General features: G+C 36.0%; 1 protein-coding gene across 2 annotated transcripts; it reads left to right on the forward strand.

Moving 5' to 3' along the window:
- The first annotated feature begins 4,824 nt into the window (after positions 1 to 4,824).
- On the forward strand, positions 4,825 to 18,286 carry LOC144440919 (ubiquitin carboxyl-terminal hydrolase 44-like). Of its 2 annotated transcripts, none has more exons than XM_078130381.1 (14): positions 4,825 to 4,899; positions 7,013 to 7,161; positions 8,478 to 8,596; positions 9,940 to 10,104; positions 11,061 to 11,420; positions 12,368 to 12,509; positions 12,876 to 13,003; positions 13,254 to 13,403; positions 13,866 to 14,072; positions 14,733 to 14,785; positions 15,008 to 15,185; positions 15,939 to 16,091; positions 16,564 to 16,610; positions 17,137 to 18,286. In XM_078130381.1, exons 2-14 carry the CDS (start codon positions 7,054 to 7,056, stop codon positions 17,307 to 17,309), a joined length of 1,983 nt encoding a protein of 660 aa, XP_077986507.1. In that variant the 5' UTR covers positions 4,825 to 4,899; positions 7,013 to 7,053; the 3' UTR covers positions 17,310 to 18,286. The 2 variants fall into 2 exon arrangements, with proteins under 2 accessions (XP_077986507.1, XP_077986506.1); XM_078130380.1 differs by having other exon boundaries at positions 4,827 to 5,172.
- The last annotated feature ends 2,310 nt before the right edge of the window (positions 18,287 to 20,596 follow it).

The raw sequence follows: 20,596 nt of genomic DNA on the forward strand, positions 1-20,596 counted from the left end.
ATGCTAGCTACTGGAATTACACAATTATTAAATGTATGCTAGCTACTGGAATTACACAATTATTAAATGTATGGTAGCTACTGGAATTACATGTACATAACTAGTAAATGAGTATGGTATCTTATTCTTAGTACTGGAATTACACAGTAAATGAATATCGTAGCTACTGGAATTACTCAATTAATAATATTACATAGGGGTAACTATGGTAGCTACTGGAAGTACATAGCTACTGGAATTACACAATCTATAGTGAATGATTATGGTACATGTAGCTACTGAAATTACAAAGAAATAAGTATTGTACAATGTAGCTACTGGAATTACACAATTAATAAATAAGTATGGTACATTTAAGTACTGGAATTACATAATTATTTACAAAATATGGTAGCTATTGGAATTGAAGGCTTTTCATTAAGAAATACTACTACATGTAAAAGTTGAAATCAGAATCACAAAACCAGTACATTGTAGATCTGTACAAAAAATGTACCCTGGGATACTACATTGTACAAATATAATAGCACAACCTATATGTATATGTATAATCAAATCATGTCAAAAAACTTGTTAGGTCAATATTTCATTATGTATATCATTATTTATTTGAAATTAATAATCAATCAAAAAAAATCTTAAAATTTGGGTTCTCTCTAAGTTGAGTTCAGGGAAAGAAACAACAATCAGAATAAATTAGAAATACATGTATTATGAAATATACAATGTACATGTACATCTGATGATAAACATTCAATATTAACATTTGGTTTCTATACATCTACATGTATGTAATAATTACACCCTAAATATTATAAGTGTGTCTGGCTTTACACGGTTTAGATATATTTTTGGGATAATATTTTGAATCTCATTGAAATAAAAATGTTTTCATACATTTTCAACATGAACAAATATTTTACTCTATGGTATAACTTGTATTGTCAACATGAGCTGAGATGGGCTTGATTGAATTTGTCATGTTGGAACCAACAATGGGTTAGGTTACCATCTGTGACCACCGACAGTGAAAGTGTCAACATCCATGCATATACATGTAGTATTGTTCACTATAATGAACCCTGATGCTATTTTTTGTGTGTAAATATATGTTTCACTGATCCAAAAACAAATTTTGTCAGTGTTTTTTGAAAAAGAAAGTATTTTCCAACATGATGTATGAAATGGAAAGTGAAACTGGAAAGTATGGCACACATGTATAGTCAGGTTTGATAGAGTGCAGATCAATAAAATCTAACCACACCCAGCGTAACCTTGCCTGGCTGACTGACTCACAGTGGTGGAATAATATGTTGATGACATCATCATGTACACAGTAATTAACAAACATGGTGGACTAGCTAAAATAGCTACATATCAAAACTAAGCGTCATCAAAAATAAAATTATTTCACTGGTAGTAATAATTATATTTTTATGAGTGCAACAAACATATCTGTTTTACTACTACAAATGTAGTATTCATATCACAATGGTTTTATGGTTAAAGGTACAAACAAGTGAAATGAATGAAATCATATTTTACAATACAGTGTACAATAATTATTTCTTTTATATTATCAAAAATATTCATGTTGTTAAATCCTCTTTCTTCCAATTTGTACTTAGTTGTGTACAAACATATATCCATAGGGAGAAGGAGGATTCTAAATTAGGTATAAAGTGATATCATTAGAGTCAATGTGTATTATTGGTTCAACAGTTCATATTCTACCTGTTAACCATATGTATGTAGCAAATGTAAAATCCATTGTACAGTACATGTACATGACTGTAGTACATGTACAAATGTACATCTACAAACACATACACTTTCAAAACAATTACATGTCTATAAATATTTCCAACTTGGTAGAAATCATAAACTGAGTACACAATACACAATTTGAATATTCTAAAATTAATAATTTTGTGTTTACTCAGCATGCACACCTACATGTAGAATTAAACATGAAGTATGATTTTACTTTAAAAAATACAATTTTGTGTTTACTAAAAATAGGCTACAGAAAAACACAACTGTAACATCAAAGTTGTGTGTGTATTTTAATTATTATGTATATAATACTTTGTGAGAAAAAAAAATTGAGCTACAAATTTGAAATGTTGTATCAACAACAAAACCGTATAAATAATTTGGGCACAAGTTATGCATGTTTTTATTTTTTAACAAAAATTATAACTGGACCAATTATTAAAAAAGTTTGAATCAGCACCTGGCCCTACCTAGCTTATAGACATCTTATGCCTAGCTTTTTCTTCTGCTGAAACTATTGGGAAACTAGCAAGAGAACAACACATAACAATTGAGATGTCAAGAGAAACACCCCCCTCCCCCCATATCAACACCAACCCTATTTATTTTTGATAGGTTCATGTAATCAGAAACTCCTGGGTTGTCTTTTTAATTTTGAAAGTGGCCCTCTATAATGATCTAGATAATTGCATTGATGTATTATATACTCAAAATTGTTGCCTAGCAATCTTATCTTCTCACAGTTATTCTCTTAGAGGATCGTTATGACAACAACAGTGCTATGGCTCAGTGTAATATGATATTTTACATTGTCAAATTGTTAACTCTGAAGTATAAACAATTTACTTCCATGTAATGTTATCAGAATTCAAGTTTAAAATATTTACACTGTGCTCTCTTCATTAGCATCATATGCTGTACATGTATGGTGCAATTGTACGGTTCATCTTTCACTTACAATTGCATTTTTTGAAATCTATTTCTCTCTTATTTCAAATAATTTGGACAACTGAAATCTTATTTTCTCTGACTACGGTTATCATATCTTACACACCACATATGATCACATGAATGATCTCGAGGCGGTTTACCCCCCCCCCCCCTGCATTTGTAGGTGTAGCAGCTGATACATGCTGTTGTGATGGAGTATTACTCCATTGTTTACTGTATATTATATCATATGCGGTAGAAAAGCTATAATGGTCAGTTCAGTTAAAAAACTTAGTTACGCATATGACCTCTTATGATCTTGGCAGTCTCCATCGAACTAATGTCCCGTCAATATAGTGAATAGAATATTAAGAAAAGACAACCAACACATCGACCAAAAGTCATACAAGAGCATCAAACGTAAACAGGCGTTTGTGATATTTCCAGCTGACCAGTAAGTGTAAACACGGGCAATGAAATCGTTACATGGTTCGGATAGTCTGTGAAATGAAACCGGTTTGATAATCCCACAGCACGCTATCGGTGCGTTAAAAACGGTAGAAAACTGATGTTATTATTTTTAAACTTACCTCCTTCTGAGGTTATAGTACATCGCGTAGTTTGCCTTTTCTGCTTGCCGATGATGTTGTGGATGGTTTCATTTCTCGTGATTATTTGCAAATTAGCTTTTCCTATTTTGATACACTGTTGATAACATTAGCACACCAAAACAAAAAATGTGACTTGATTCCGTACGTCCGTTGTTATTTTTTTAAATTAGTGATCGATTGGCACAAAGGAGGGAGCTATGAATTATTCAACACTACACGCTGCGCTGCTGATGAGCGAACACACATACACAAAAGAAGAGGGACCTGGAGAACGCCCTCTAGTGTTTAAAATATCACTTTCAACTTCATGCTTCTTGCACTTACACGTACACGTTGAACGGAGAGAAACATGAGATACATGTATTTCTCACAATCCAAAATTACTATTCCAACTTACATGCTGCAGACTAATAAAAGCACACATAGTGATGATGAAGCCACAACAATCCTGGATAACAGGTCCCTAGTAGCTATCACTGAGCTTACGTACATTGCAGCATAAACTACTTAATATGATTACTAATAACTTCCGTCGGTCGCTTGTTCTGTAAATAAAAAACTTTAAAAAAAACCAACTAATATCATTATGATCGTGGAGATATATATATATATATATATACATTTTCAAGAAATTTTAGAATGCAAAGGTGCAGCAGTACGAGCTAAAATGTACTGTGCCACTATGATCAGCTTGAATTCCATATCACTCATAAACATATTTCAATAACCGTCTTTTTAATAGCTATAAATAGTTTAACAAACAAATAAACAACCAAGCAAACAATAAATTAAATATATGAGTGAGTGAGTGAGTGAAGGAAGGAAGGAAGGAAGGAAGGAAGGAAGGAAGAATGGAAAGAAAGAAAGAAAGAAAGAAAGAAAGAAAGAAAGAAAGAAAGAAAGAAAGAAAGAAAGAAAGAAAGAAAGAAAGAAAGAAAGAAAGAAAGAAAGAAAGAAAGAAAGAAAGAAAGAAAGAAAGAAAGAGCCAAACGCCAGTCCATAACCTATTAAGTAAATAACAAAATATGGGATATAATCACAAAAGAACGCACAATAATTTGTTTAGTAACAATAATTTGATGGTGGGTTTTGATTAGAAAACGAATAGATTGGAGCATAAACCACCCCCACCCCTAACCAACGTCGTGGAGGCATAGACCCTACGCACCTTTCGTTTAGGGTCTATGGTGTGGAGGGAAACTTTGATTTTAGCAATTTCTGGAAAACACCCGGGGAGAACAGCAAAAGTAAAATTGTTTCGTGTCATTTTCCGTACCCATTTGTATTCATGAATGAGACAGGTTGGATGTTTTGTTTCCCAAGTTTCTCCCACTGGTTTTAGAGTTTGTAGGATTGCATACATGATCTAGCCCGAGATCAAAGGAAAGGCCGCCCGCCGCCAAACAACCAAGCTGTTTCAAGACTGTGCAGGGAGGGATACTGCTACTAAACAGAACAGCCAGTCCCTGAGCTGTGAATTGTGGGTAACTACAAGTTTCAAAATGGCGGATTGTCTTCTAAAGAAAGTCAAACTTTACTTGCTGTGAAGTGTCACCAGAGCTAAAAATCGTCACGAGACGAAGTTAGTGTTTCATTCATTAATAATTTGTGATTTTCTGATAAAATAATCGCAATAATTTGTCGTACGAGGAATCGTAATTTTTACAAAACACGGCTAAATACAGTGCGTGTGTTTTTCAACGTACATAGGCTAGGCCGGCGCGGTGTGTACTGCTGGGGCCTAGCGCGATAGTGAGTGATACCCCGAAAAGTCAACCCGATCTTTATATTTCTGAAGACATTTGAACCATTTTGAAGAGGACGAAATAACTATTCTACATGTAGACGTGTATCGGTAAGGGTAGATTTATTTAGCCAAGTATATTCTGTGTAAACAGCGTGAAGTTGTGACCTACTGACCGTCTTTTTATATAATCCTCTCGGGGATCTTTTGCATGTGACATAGCGTGGGACCATACCACAAAACATCATCATCGAAGCATACTGTACAGCTTTATTCCTCTCTAAGATTTGGTGTGTCAATGTATTCAGTCTTATAGAAACGCCTGATGTTACCCTTAAAGGGATTGGATTGGGACTTTTGTGTGTTATAAACATTAAAACTTTAATAAATACAGGGTGATGGGCGCCGCCATTTTTCATGTTTTTGTTTACATACTTTTGTAGCTTCTGTAAGCAGTTGCACTATCCGAGTATTTCGTAGGTTTGTGCCAAAGATAGGGCAGCAGTTTGGCTTCAGTAACATTTTTAGATATTGAGTTTTATTAAATGTGTTGCACACAGTAAGTGAAAAATGGGAAACACGTTCACGATCTCGTAGGACTTCAATGACAAGTCAATCCCATATGTGGCCTTGGCCATCAATCACCTCACAAACATTTCGCCATAGAGTCGTTCGCCTGGGAAATTCTCAGACTACAAAGTGCAATACATGTATCATTTATTAAGTTAAAAGACGCAGTCACGATCTACACATTGCTAGTGTTATTGACACGATTTGTGTACCAAAGCCTATTAAGAGAAACGTGCTCCTGTCAAATTGTCACATTTCAAAAGAATTATGTACACCAATGTACATCATGTACTGCAATAAATCAACATTTAGTTCATTTCAGTTCAGTTGATTTATGGGACAAGTATCCATAGACTATAATCATTCAGATCCTGGTAGTCATATGGTAGTGTGGATCAATGTTGTTTGTGTCTTTTGACATAATAACATGATATGTGGGCAAAGCTTTCCATTCATTTATGAAATGAACAGGAAGAACCAACCGGAAATAGATGTTTGTGTACATGTGTATGTACTATTTCATGGATGGCTTTTATTTATCATTGGCTCCTCTTGTTGCTGTACACAAACTCCTTGTCACAGTAACTTAGTCAGGGATGTAGAAAATTATAAAGACAGAAGGAAAACAATTTTTTTTTTGATTGGCGGAATTTGGTGTGCAAAGTTTGCAGTGACTGATCTGTGGTTGTGGGCAGGAGGTGGGAAAAGAAGGTTTACAATTGTTTGTGATGTTTCAACAAGTCAAAAAACACAACACGTTTAAACATTTCGATAGAGTTATCCATGTTTCAGAATTTTTTCCATGTTTTTAGAATTTTCTCAGTCAGAAATTTATTGCTGACAAGCTGTTATTTTTTCTGCCTTCTGCCTTTTTTTTCTACATTCCTGCTGAGCAGTTATGTATGCTGTTCAATATTTTGTAAACCTGTAACATTTTAGCAGAAAAGGAGCTGCAGTAATTGTAGCCATATTTTTGTATTTTGAGGTTGTTTTTTTTATGAGCTTTTTATTGTTCTTGGGGTTGTTAGTTTTGAATATGAACCTTGGAATGATAAAAAAAAAACTCAAAACAAAAACTTCAAATTAAAAAAACTAACACTACAATTATCACAGCCATTAAAGCAGACAAGATACCATTGAATTGAAAAAAATGGAAAAAAATTCCAAATTCTTTGCATTCCACAGTACATTTGTATTCTTGTATAAATAGTAATTGCTGCTGAACATGCAAAATATTTTCATAAGTGCTATTTTTAAACAAATTGTTTGTTGAAATAAAAAGATGTAGCTTATATTTCATGTCTACATTTTTACATCTTTGAACTATGCAGCCATAATTTCTTACTTCGCTTATTGCATATTTCTTTTCATTTTCAAACAGATTCCGAAACAGATTCAAAAATATAATCAATCTATTGCAATATGGATAAATGCAAACACGTCAGGAAATTACGTCTTGCCCAAGACCATTCCATTTTGAACCCTCAAAAGTGGCTTTGCAGGGACTGTGGGACGACAGACAGTGTTTGGGTAAGTCAAGAGTTTCAAGACCAGTGGTATATTGTTACATTCTATTCATACACGGTGACCTCTTGGTGACCTCTTGACAGGACAACAGTGACATTACCACCAGTCAGTGTGTCATTGAAAGCTACATGTATACACACACACACAATAGTACTGATATAATGGGGTAGACAATTCATAAAAAGGGGCGGGTCAGATGGGGTTTATTTGGGAAAGCTATATATGTAAACATGGTAGAACACCCCCACCACCACCACCACCACCACCACCATAATTCCCACACCTAAAAATCCACTCGTCTGACTTGCCTCTTTAAATCTCTCGTAGCACATCACATCACATCACATAACATCATATAATGTTACAATTTACAAGACCAGTGGTGGTCAAATTCCTTTGTAGTAATTATACTATGATGGACTCTTTGTCTTGTCTAACGTGTAACTAAAATGTTGTTTCCTTGCACTGGAATCATATCTTGTCGTAGTTCAAAATGCAGACCAAAATTTACATTATATATTTTCGCTAAATCACTCAACCTTCTTCAGCTGTTATTATGTAGAATTCAATGATGTAAACATGTTACTGACTGTGCTCTTGTATTATCAATGTCAATGGAGGAGAATGAACCTTTGGTATGGGCCCTGTTTGTTTGAATATCAAAATGCATGTAGCTGTAGTCTCCCAAAACTTCACCTTGTATGAAAACTTGTTCCTGATCCGTTGAAAATCCTAAAAAAATGTTTGATCGTTCACATTCACTCTCTTGTTTTCAAGGAAATAGTCAATCTACTATTTCCTGTAGAGTTATTACAATGTTTTATGGCCAATTGAAGTGTAATATAGATGAGATCATGTTCACTACTCAAATATAGTGTAGTTAGTCTGTCAGATACATGATGGGGCGCCCTCACACAGCGATCAACCTCTCTCACATGAGAGGGGGAACGGCTCCGAACATGGGCAAAATTCAGTCAGGTCGTATGGTAGTTGGGTTAGAGATCACCAACTATGTGGTTGTTACATACATGTTGGAATCCTTAAAATGTTGAGTTTGGTTTGTGTAGGAAACTATCGACGATATGTCCCCAGACTGATAGTTGAGAGAGGATGCCAATGAGGGTGGAGTGACACAACGAATCTTACAGTCTAAAGTGTAGTGAACCCCAATATTTTTTTTTAGATTTTGATTTTAACTGAAAATGGGTTCGAGGTTTCTTGAATGGCAAAACAACAAGAGTTTAAAACGTTTTATTTCTGAAGTACATACAGTTTTCTACATTTATTTACAATATTTTGTGTCTCTCACTATACAACAGGCATGTCTTAGCTGCTCGTATGTAGCCTGTGGAAGGTATATAGAAGAACATGCATTGAAACATTTTAAAGAAAGTCAACATCCAGTAGCATTAGAAGTTAACGAGAAGTATGTTTTCTGGTAAGTATAAAGGTTGGATACTGTACCAAATATGGTTTGTTTAGAAAGTCAGTCTTGTTTGCAAATTTCATAATTTTATTTTGTCTTCCAGAACAACTTTTTGTATGTATTCGAGAAAACAGTATTAAAATTGTGAAGTCTCGCGAGAAATAGTGGATATCATGGAACTGACATCATCTTAAAAAGACAATATTATAAAACTATTCTTCCAATCTGTAATGGCTGTACATCTGGTGAGAAGAAACCAATAACACAGAGACTATATGGAAAACAACAGAAAACATAACTGCCTGAACTAGACATTCACACATGAAAAAAAATGTAAATGAAATATAAAATAGCTGACCATAGTAAATGTACTTCCAAAAAATATTTTAGAAATTGCCATTTCTTCCATCAAATATAAGCTGAATCTTCTTATGTAACCCCCCCCCCCCCTCCAAGGACAAGTGTAACATTTTGAAATGTAAATACTTATAATATCAAACACAAACAAGCCAAGTTTGGAATAATCAGTTCAATGTGTCAAGATGCTTATGACATGATATGTGTATGCAGTTTGTGTATACAAATCAGTACAAAAGTTCTAGCAGAACTTGCCAAAAAAAGATAATATGGCCCCCTAACTGACACAAAACAAAATGCAGCCATACTATAATTGTATCATGAATGTTCCTTGTTATGTTTACATGTAGGTCAGAGAGAACTTGACCCCAGTATGTTGATGTGTATTCATTCTTTGCCATGCTTTATAACCAATGAAGTTGACCTTGAATTTCTCAATGCTTTGTTGTGATACCATCTCTTTCAATGACTAATGCATAACTGTAATTTGGTACCATTGTATCAATACTTAGTTCTTTATCTTGATACCCTTTCTTTGAATGGCTAGGGCAGATGTTTTATTTTAATGCCATTAATTGGTGTCTGCCATTGTTGAAAGTCAAATTCTTTGTGTTGAAATCATCTCTCGTTCTTCAGTTATTTGGTACATTGTAATACCCCATTTTAGAAATTTCACCATGTCTGCTGATTATAGCATACATGTATATGTAGAATACAGAAAAAAAATGACAATTTCATGAAAAACAATAAACTGCTTCTGTAATAACAATGGAACATGGAATTCAACAGTCAGTTGTTTTATGCTGCCATTGGTAGTAGTCTGTAAGGTATGCTGTGACAGGGCACCCTCGCACATTGGGTAACCCCTTTCACATAGTTACATAGAGTGGGCCGATGAAGGTGGAAACCTCGACATATCTTACAGTCTACATTGGTAGTAGCTTGTGTAACATAAGCAGTGTATGATGCATTAAGATGCTTTCCTTTGATATTGGCAGCTATGTGTGCGATGACTATGTTCTCAATGACAACAGTTCTGGAGACATCAAACTGCTGCGCACGACTCTAAGTGCTATAGCTACCCAAAACTTTGATGAAAGGACAACAAGAAGTGGTCGTGTTTTGAGACCAGTGACCAGTTATCCAGAAACGACCAAAAGAAAGTAAGTCATTGGCATATGCCATATCCTTCTTTGAATCTACTGCTTTGCTAAAGTATAAACAAATTTATGAAGTATGGTCTATGTACTGTTATAATATGCAGGTAGTTATACACTTCTAACTAGTGTGTAGTTCAGTGGAAATAGGACTAGGTATTTGATGTCTGTTTACGGTATTGCGTATGTATTTACGTAGTTTTCCAGTTTTCCTTACACTTACATGTCTTCCTACATGTATTATGTGTACAGGTCTATTTTCTACGGCTGAGTACATGTAGTATGGTTAGATGGGTGTTCATTGTCTACTACCCATCAACATTTTTTTAAATACAACTGAACTGACTGAACATAGATGTAGTTACAAATACTATGGGCATTGTAAAGTGTCGCTATGGCTGTGTCGCTGTGTGTGTGTGTGTGTGTGTGTGTGTGTGTGTGTGTGTGTGTGTGTGTGTGTGTGTGTGTGTGTGTGTGTGCATGCGTGCATGCATGCGTGCGTGTGTGTGTGTGTGTGTGTGTGTGTGTGTGTGTGTGTGTGTGTGTGTGTGTGTGTGTGTGTGTGTGCATACGTGCATGGGCTTTACCAAAGATTGGGATGAATAAGGCAAGTTTTGTTCAGTTGGACCCAGCCAACCGGTGTGCCCTCTAAGCCAATTTGACGCGTCACTGACGCACACAATTTCTAGTGACGCACCAAAATTTGGTGTTCCCCTTTCTCTTTCTATGTGGTGACTCACAAGAAATTCCAGTTTTTATCATTTTGACACAAAACAACAAAATTTGGCGATCATAAGAGGGCACACTGCAGCCAACCCACATAGGTTTTGACCGCACTTCCTCCAGAAAGGAGTTGGGTTTAGGTGTAATTCTTTTTTTGAAAATTAGTTTGTCAAGAACCATTCATAGTACCATTGGTGAAGCTAACTGTATTCACAACATAAATGTCGTTGTCATTTCAGGATTACAGAGAAACTACTACAGATGGAAGACAAAGCCTACACAGCAATCTACCACAGAAGACATATATTGATGAAAAAAGTATTTACAGCGTGGCACAATGTATGCCCAAAGAGAGTAAAGAAAATACAACCACCACGTGTTAAGAAAGTAACTCTTGTCACCAATAATAAAATTGTAAATAAACAGGTGCAACGTAACAAAAGTATACTAACCAATCACAAGAAGAGAAGGGGTAGCACAATAGATGAACTTCACACCACAGCCAGTAAGAAGAGGTGGACCTCAATTACACCAGGTGTGACTGGGCTTAGAAACCTGGGCAATACATGTTACATGAATTCCATTTTACAAGTTTTAGGGTAAGATTTATGTTCTTGGATTATGGAGATTTCATGTTTCGGGATCAGCTGAACTTCAGGTTGAGAGTGGGGTATTGTGGACATTGACTGAACATGTTGTTGGGAGTGCAGTGATGATTGAAAATTATTTCGGGCAAGGTGATGTGATTTCGGGTATGTAATAATGAATGGCAAAAATGATTATTTTATTTTATTTTATTTTATTCTTTTATATTTTTAAATCTAAAAAAAATAATTTAAACTTTATTACGGAAGAGTGGAAAATATACAATATACAGTACGAAAACTGATTATTGGTAAAAGAACTAAAGGCAAATTGTACCATTTTTGTGGAACCAAGTTCTTATAGGGTGAAATAAATTACCACTTTCTGCATGTTTAATGAAGAAAAGTTTCATTTCAAGTAGTGATCTTCTAAAGAATACTACCAGGTAAAACTAAGTGTAGGTAGAGAAGAAATGATAGCTGTAATTTGGACTTGTACTCGAAGGCCAAAATACCAACAAAGTATTCTCAAAAGTCACCACTGAGGGCGCTGTCCAATGTGGTACATGCCAATGACAGGGGCATAACATCAGGGATTCAAATCGGTTAACTTGCTTCGTGAAAAACTGGCACCCCTGAAACTTGGTTGTATATTTAGTAATAACAGCAGAAAATCAAGAAGTTTTTATTGATGTCAGTCTGAACTAGATGAAGATTTAGTAGTGGATTGGAAGAAGCATGCATATCACCAGGGAATGTATACTCATTGCCTAGCTAGGGGAGGGGATCTAGACATGGTACATTTCTCAGACATTTGGTAAAAGTATCATAATTGTTAAAAGATTGGACCTTGAGCTTACTGTCTCTGTCTATAGAAAAGTACCACTTTGTGCTGACTTCTTATTTTATGTTAAGACCACTAATTCTTCTCACATGGTTACCTTATTCCTCCCCATGGACAGGCACTTGGACTGGTTCCGTGACAGCTTTCTAAATCTAGAAGTGTCTGCTGCAGAAGATGAAAAACGAAAAGGTATTCATGGGAGGAATACCAACTTGAAAAGAAAGCTGTATTCCAGACAGACCACAGTGGAATGTTATAAGGCAGGTTACTTCTTATTCTACATGTAGCCATAAAGGTAGTCTAGCTGCTAGACCTCGGATGTTCTTCCGATACAATACAACACATGACCAAACATCGCTATCGAGGATGGAACATCCGAGTTTGGGCAAGCCCTCACTGCGAAATTAGTTCGCTTATCATATCAGAAGAAAGCCCAAACGTCTAGCAGCAAGACTACCATAAAGGATGCATCTAAATCTCACACACAATAAACAGTACACTGTTCTTAGCTACACGGGTTCACTTTGTGAAGTGGGCAGGCATCATGACATGACTAGAAAGGGAAGATCGAAAAAGGTCACGGTAGTTGACTATAATATGATGATAAACTATTGTTTACTTTGAAGGAGGTAGAAACCCCAAGAAGCAGGTATAAGACAGGGTCCTCCAGATACTATGGTGGTCTTAATGGTGGTGCTACTAAGGGAAGCGACAAATGGAAATATAAAAGTTCAGAAACACTACAAAGCAATGTGTAAGTATTAGTCATACTCCACATCATTGAAGTCATGTAGAGATTCAAACATCAATATATTGTAATCATTGTAAACATAAAATGTGCACATTTTTGCTCAAGATTTATTTTTGCTTTTTTCGCTGGACAACAAAAACGTGAAAATAAATAGTGGCTAAAATGTCTTCTTGTACATAAATACAAAGTACTAGTCTGGTAATTCGTAAAAATTAGTCTTCAAGAACGACATGTTTTGCTTTATTCCCTATAGTTTATTATGCCATGAGTTACATGCATTATTCCGTGTGATGTGGTCTGGTAAGTGGGCTATAGTATCACCACACGCTATATTGAGTTCAGTGTGGCAGCTAATACCATCCTTCAAAGGCTATTCGCAACAAGATGCACAAGAGTTTCTTTGGTAAGTTGATATACTTTCTTAGAATTGTTAAAATAATGGTGCTATATCTAGAGGATAGCAGACATGGTTTTACACATGCTGATGCCAAAGTCCACATTGTTAAATACAAACAAACTGGTACTCAAAAAATATAACCCAACCCCATGACATGTTGGTGTACATTTGTAAGTGTGGGTACTTGGGGGTGGGGGGTGGGGGGTATTTGCACTCATCATGTTTACACATACACTGTTTTTACTGCACTTTCACTCAATGTGCTTGTGGAATTAAGGCAAAAACTAGCCACCTGACAGCTGTTACTGAAAACTCTTGAATAACCAACTTTCAAACATAAATACATTTTTGTTGAATTCCAAACTTCCAAGTTTGGAGAGATTTTAAGAACTTTTCTAGGAAACTGTCCCCTGAGGTGCACCCAACCTTAAACTTTGCCAACTCTAATTTGTATGTTTGTTTCTTCAGTGAGTTATTGGACAAGGTGAATTCTGAACTTCACTATGCAGTAACATCCAGTGTATTGTCAGCCAAGACTGCTGCCTTGATGCCTAGTCAGATTATCAGCACCAGTTTTCAGGGTGAATTAGTCAGCCAAGTCACTTGTCTTTCTTGTAGCAACAAATCCAACACATATGAACCATACTGGGATCTTTCACTTGAATTCCCAGAGAGGTAAGTAAACAATTTTTTTTTTAAAAATTAAAAAAATATTTTTTTTTTACACAAAACCATAGATTTTGTTTGAAAATGTGTGATATAATGAGCCCTTCTCTCCTGGCCTTTGGTCATATAGGATATGAATGGATTTGTTTGAATTTAATGGGTATGGTTGTAGGATAGTGTGCCCTCTAATGAATGAGAAAAGAATTTGCTGTGGGGGCAAAATGGTAGAAACAGGGTTTTTTTTTTTAAGTCATCACATGGTAACTTAAGGAATAGGAAACACAAAATTTGGTTGGTCACAAGAACTTGTGCATAAGTGACACTTCTAATTAGTGTTAGAGGGCACACTGTTGTAAGGATGAGTAAAATGTACTCCATATTTGTCATTGGAAAGTGATCAGAACCGTGGTTCACACAAAGTTTGTCTAAAAAAATTGATTGTTAGTAGAAAATTTTAGACTTAGATCCAGTAACTACCTGGTGGTCAGACATTGAAATTTAATGCTGCCAAGGCTGTTGATTGCCATCGCAAAAACACTGTAGTATTTACTTTCATTGCTATCAGTGGTGCTACAAAGCCAGTTGTATATACTTCTGTTTTGAAGTCTTTACGTTATTCTGGATGAGATTGTAAATTAACATATTGTATTATGTTATTGTTCATTTCAGATACCAGTGTAGAAGAGGTACAGAATTATCTACAGAGAGTTGTCACGTTATTGGTATGTATATTATGTAATGTCATGGATTAACAGCTGACTAGGTTCACTGTTTAGATTGTTTGATGGTTTGCAAGTGTGTTGACCGCCCTGGACCCTTCCACTACAACAGTTTTGGATCGATTGCTAAGGAAACATTGCACGCGTTTCAGAGATCATAGTTAAAATTTGTGATATGTCCAGGGTTTGTGTTTATGTGTGTCACACTGTGTTTTATTTCCACAGAGATGTTATCTGCATTTACTGAAGTTGAGAGATTAGAAGGTCAGGTCTATGAATGTCAACAATGCAACAAGAAAAGGAGAGCAAAGTCTGGCAAACCTGTCATCAAAACACAAGCCACCAAACAACTGCTCATAACCAGATTACCTCAAGTCCTAAGACTTCACCTCAAGAGATTTAGGTAAGTCACTTCGGATGTTACTAAAAATCAAATCAGGTTAACGTTAGTCTGCCCTCTAGTGGTAGACAAAACTTGTGGGTCAAAATGATAAAACTTTTCTCATGAGTCACCGTGCAGTTAGTAAGAGATGTTTGAACACCAAATGTTGTTTGGTCACAATTAAAGTGCTGTGCATCAGTGGTGTTTCAAATTCACTCAGAGGGCACAGGGGTTATCATTGAGTTATTGAGTTATTGAGTTTTACAATTTCAAAGTGTACCTTCTATGACGAACATATTGTCAATGTTAACATCACAGGAGTGTGATCAGTCCAAATCTTGATCTAATAGTCATCTAGAGTGTAGCATAAAATGAAGTCATGTTGTGATTTTACTCTCAAAAGTGACAGCAAAATCCCCACATGACACTGGATTCTAGGCTAACTATAGTGGGTACTGAGGATTGAAAAAATGATTTGCCAATCTGCAGAGAGTGAGAGAGGGGGGGGGGGGGGGGAAGAGAGCCATTGAAAACGAACAACTAAAGAACAAGTAGTGTATGAAATTTTCAATGGACAATTGTGTTTTCTTTCACTGACATATCATGTCACCTAAACCTCAAGTATATCTTGTACATCTTCTGTACACACCTTCATGGCACATATATATTTTTTACCGACAATTATTTAAATTCAAGGGTTACAGCAGAGCATAGGTAATAAAAAACTTGTGGGAAGTCAAGATAGCTTTACACATAAATATATTTATATTTCAGATGGTCAGGTAGGATGCATCGGGAAAAAATTAGTATTCACGTCGCCTTTGATCAGGAGTTGGATATGAGGACATACTGCTCCCCTACACTAGACTGGCCAGATGAATCATTTATATACCAACTATCAGCTGTAGTTATACACCACGGAAGGGGGTAAGTTCATTGATACCGTGTTGCCCCTAACGACCGATATGAAATGTGACCTGGTTTGGGTGTGAATGTGGGTGTCTGTGTGAAAATAAGAGATAAGGATGGCAGTTGTATATTGATGAATATGAAGTCATCACCATTGTAGGAGGTGTGGTATTAGTAGAATATACAACTTGGTACTCGCACACCTCGCTGTGTATCGTTTACTTACATTTGAGTCTAAATATACAGTTTGAACTGTTTTGTAAAGTCTTGTCACAGTGTTAGATCATCATTATGCAGTTTATTGTGTTTGGATGGCTCCGATAAAGCATAATTTAATGCAAAAAATTTGTCAAATGTTTACTCATTCATTGCAAGAGATTAAGATTGTTGTATCATACAAAAACTCACAAAGAGTAATAGTCTTGTTGTCTATACATATTTAATGTTACAAACACATCATGCTGGGTTTTTTTGTTTTTGTTGTTGACAGATTTGGATCTGGTCATTATACAGCATACTGCTGGAATGCAGAAGGAGGTAATATTTGAAATCAACCTTAAAATAACACTGTATATGTAGGCATCAAAGTAATTATGAAATCATGGTATATCTGTAGACATTTCAATACATCAACCATAATGTTTAACACAAAGTGAACAATAATGAAACCATGGTGTATTGATATATATTTCAATACACTATTGGACCATAAACCATAAATCATGAGAATGTGAATACACTAGTATATGCTGTAATATACCTTCACCCTAACAGAAGTTCTTGCTTAGACTGACTTTAGACCAACTTTGAAACCATCACAAAACTTAGTACTAATACAAGTGTGTGCTAACTTTGACTTGAACACCGATGTAAGTGTAGATATTTTGTTGATTAGTTATTTTCTGCATCGATAGGATATGTTCATGATGTCATCAGGCTGCATGCTTTGATACCCACAATTTGACAAAAGTCCATACAACACTACACTGTGTTCCCATAGCTGTACCAGATACATCAGAACACAATAGTACTGATGGCATGTCTTGTTGATATACCCCACTAGGTTTCTGGGTGCATTGCAATGACTCCAGACTGGACCTTTGTTCGATAGAAGACGTAACAGCATGCCAAGCGTATATACTATTCTACACTCAGAAGAAACCACAGGAGAATGGTTGCAGTTCTCTCTTGAACATTCACAGTATCCAACCAAACATAGACCAAATACCTCTATGAACGTTTCTTGTGGTGTCAGTTGTTGAGATAAGAGATTTAGGCATATGAAGCTTCCAATATTCAGGTTTGAAACACATAAGCCAAAACAATCCACCAAGTGAGGACTGTGTGAGGGGATAATCGCCCAGGAGAGGACTGTTTGGGGAGGTAATCTCCCAGAAGAGGACTGTGTGAGGTGATAATCTCCCAGTAGAGGAGTGTGAGGGGATAACCTCCCAGTAGAGAACTGTGTGAGGGGATAATCTCCCAGTAAAGGACTGTGTGAGGTGATAATCTCCCAGTAGAGGAGTGTGAGGGGATAATCTCCCAGTAGAGGACTGTGTGAGGTGATAATCTCCCAGTAGAGGAGTGTGAGGGGATAATCTCCCAGTAGAGGACTGTGTGAGGTGATAATCTCCCAGTAGAGGACTGTGTGAGGTGATAATCTCCCAGTAGAGGACTGTGAGGGGATAATCTCCAAGTAACTGAGCTATGATAATCCACAAGTGACTAAGTGAAGATAATCTATTGATGACTGGGTTCAGATTAAATTACTTGAAGTAGGTAACACTGCAAGTTTTATTGTGGTGTAAACCCCAAAATTTCTTCCCGGCTTTTACAATTTACAGACCTGATGACAAGGTGTGAACTAGGGGAAAGCTAACTTTTAGAAACCGTTGAAACTTTCCAGTTTTCTTGTTTGTGTATAGCTAGCTGCAGGACTGATGTTTGTTTGCAGTTTCATCAATATTCTGAGTTTTATAAATTTGATTATTTTGACTTGTAAAGCCCAAGTAGTTGTAATTGCTACTATTATTTCTGTTCTTATTTTGATCTATTCAATGGCTTTGTACTTACTGAAGCATTGTATGATTGATTGCCTAGTGATCAAACCTTGTCAACATCCTACAAATTTACAATTTGATGACAAAGTTCAAGCTATTTTCGTACTTGTTTACTGCAAAATAACAAAAGAAATGAATTTTCTCTATACATACATACATACATGTACGCACGCACACACACACACACACACACACACACATACACACACACACACACACACACATACTGTTAACGTAGATATTTTCACTACTAGAAAATTTTTGTGATTTTACAGTCTTCAGCTAGTTCTCAAAGACTAATTTTTACTAATTACCTGACTGGTGTTATTGTGTTCATGTATAAAAAGGCATTTTAGTCACTACTTGTTTTTGCAGTTTTGGTTTCTGGCGAAAAGAGTGAAAATAAGTCTTTAGTGAAAATTTCCAGATTTACAGTGTATAGGCACTGTTTACACACAGTGACACAGAGTCAACTCTTTACGACCAGTAACTAGAATACAGAGAATAGGGAACTTGCAAACCTGCCATCTTGAATGTTGCATCGTGGGAAATGTGATAATATCACACAATTTGTAACCACAGCTAATCAATTCATGGTCACCCTGACCTTTATCCTATTGATAGCTCCAGGTTAGGAACTACGATAACTACAGACTATCCCATAGTCCTTTGCCTCTGAGCATGCTCAGTCTGGGTTGCAAGTTGCCAATTGGCCTGTTTCCAGTAAATACAATGAATAACACTGAAGTAAAGCACATTCTCTATGTGCTACACTAGTTTATAGCATTCACATCAGGTGTAAAAGTATACTGTTTCAGTTGGTTTATTTACAAGCCTAGCATGTGACCTTTCTAATGCAGTCAATTAGCAAATGAGACAGTATACATTTACACTTGATATGGATGATATAAACGATTGTGGTACATACAGAAAATGCTTTGCTTTGATGTTATGGGTTGTATTTGCTGTATTTTTCAACAAGAGAAAAATTAATGACAATAGTGAAGTTACTGCTACTTGGGCTTGATCAGAATTGCACTTACCAGACAATAATTGTCCATTTACATATTGCACACTGCCAGAATATGAATTTAATAAAGATGAAAACAATGTGTGATATTTGAAGTTCAAAGACAAGCTGCATTTTTAGTTCTAATACCTTTGTTATCTTCATTTGAAATCCCTGCCAAATTTTGAACAAGACTTTAGTGTAACAAACTGTTGCTTTGAGAGCTCGTACAAGTTTTAAAATCCTGGCAAGTTTTCCATTGGTTTCAGGATCTGAACCCAGTCAACAATGCAAACCTATTCTGTGTGACTGCTGCAAAGTTGTAGAGTGACAGCACGATTAGGGGCACAATATGACGACACAATTAAGGTCGTTACATGGCATGGTTAAGATCGTTCTACATGTATGATTGCGGTTGTTATAGAGCATGATAAAGGTCGTTATGAAGCGTGACTAAGGTCATTACGAAGCGCGATAAAGGTCGTTATTCGACACGGTAATATCATTGTACAGCAAAATTAAGGACATTCCATGGTACAATGTAAGGCCGTTTTATGGTACAATTAAGGTTGTTACATGACACTATTAAGGACTTAGGTCATATAGTCCGATTAAGGTCATCCAACGGCACAATTTAAGACTTGTTATGTGACACGGCATGACCAAGGTCATTGTCAATGACATCAGAGAAGTTGGGTAATGTTTGTATAGAATTAGTGTTTGTGTCAAGTGAAGTTTTATATGATTTCTACACATAACATTGTAAAATGGCAAAATACAATCATTGGTGGCACTCTCATCATTCATACTTCGAACAATTCAAAACATGTGTTTATTGCCAGTAAAATTCGAGAGCCAAGTCTCATCTTCCAAAACATCTGTGCGATAAGTCTAATATTTAGTAAGGATGTTCCTAGCATTGTCTAGATGAGAGATCATAGGAATGCCACCAATAACTGAATTTCAGTTTGCAACGTTGCTTGTTTTTTGTGGATTTTTTTTTCAACATTATTGATGTGAGCATATTATGCTTGTACATGTACATACATGAGAACGTGTTTTGAATGGCCAACAAAATGACTTACCAATACCTTTTGTATTACTTTTCAGACGGTTTATAAAGAAATATTTTCTTTTTCCTTGAAAGTGTGTCTTGTGCATCATTATTGCGTGAGGAGTGTTAATTATGCACTACATGCTGCTTGCATAATAAGCGGGTATTCACTCGGCAGGGTATATACACCACAGTCCCTTTATATCCATCATGTTTATTGCATGCCCTTGTTTATTTCATTCAAACTTAACACAAATGTGACCCTGTAGTGGATACATGTACATCTCTTGCCTTCAAGTGAAGATTAAATCTTATACCAGCAGAAAGGTTGTATCAGGTGACATAGGGGTAAATACCTACATATGGCCAGTAGTATGGTATGTCACATTTGTGCAAAGTT

This window comes from Glandiceps talaboti, chromosome 10, assembly GCF_964340395.1.
Source record: "Glandiceps talaboti chromosome 10, keGlaTala1.1, whole genome shotgun sequence".
NCBI lineage: Eukaryota > Metazoa > Hemichordata > Enteropneusta > Spengelidae > Glandiceps > Glandiceps talaboti.

Coding starts and splice junctions, on each gene's coding strand:
- LOC144440919 (XM_078130381.1), top strand. CDS start 7,054: ATGGATAAATGCAAACACGTCAGGAAATTACGTCTTGCCCAAGACCAT. Junction 13,404..13,865: donor GATGCACAAGAGTTTCTTTG/GTAAGTTGATAT, acceptor TTGTTTCTTCAG/TGAGTTATTGGACAAGGTGA. Junction 15,186..15,938: donor CTTCACCTCAAGAGATTTAG/GTAAGTCACTTC, acceptor TTTATATTTCAG/ATGGTCAGGTAGGATGCATC.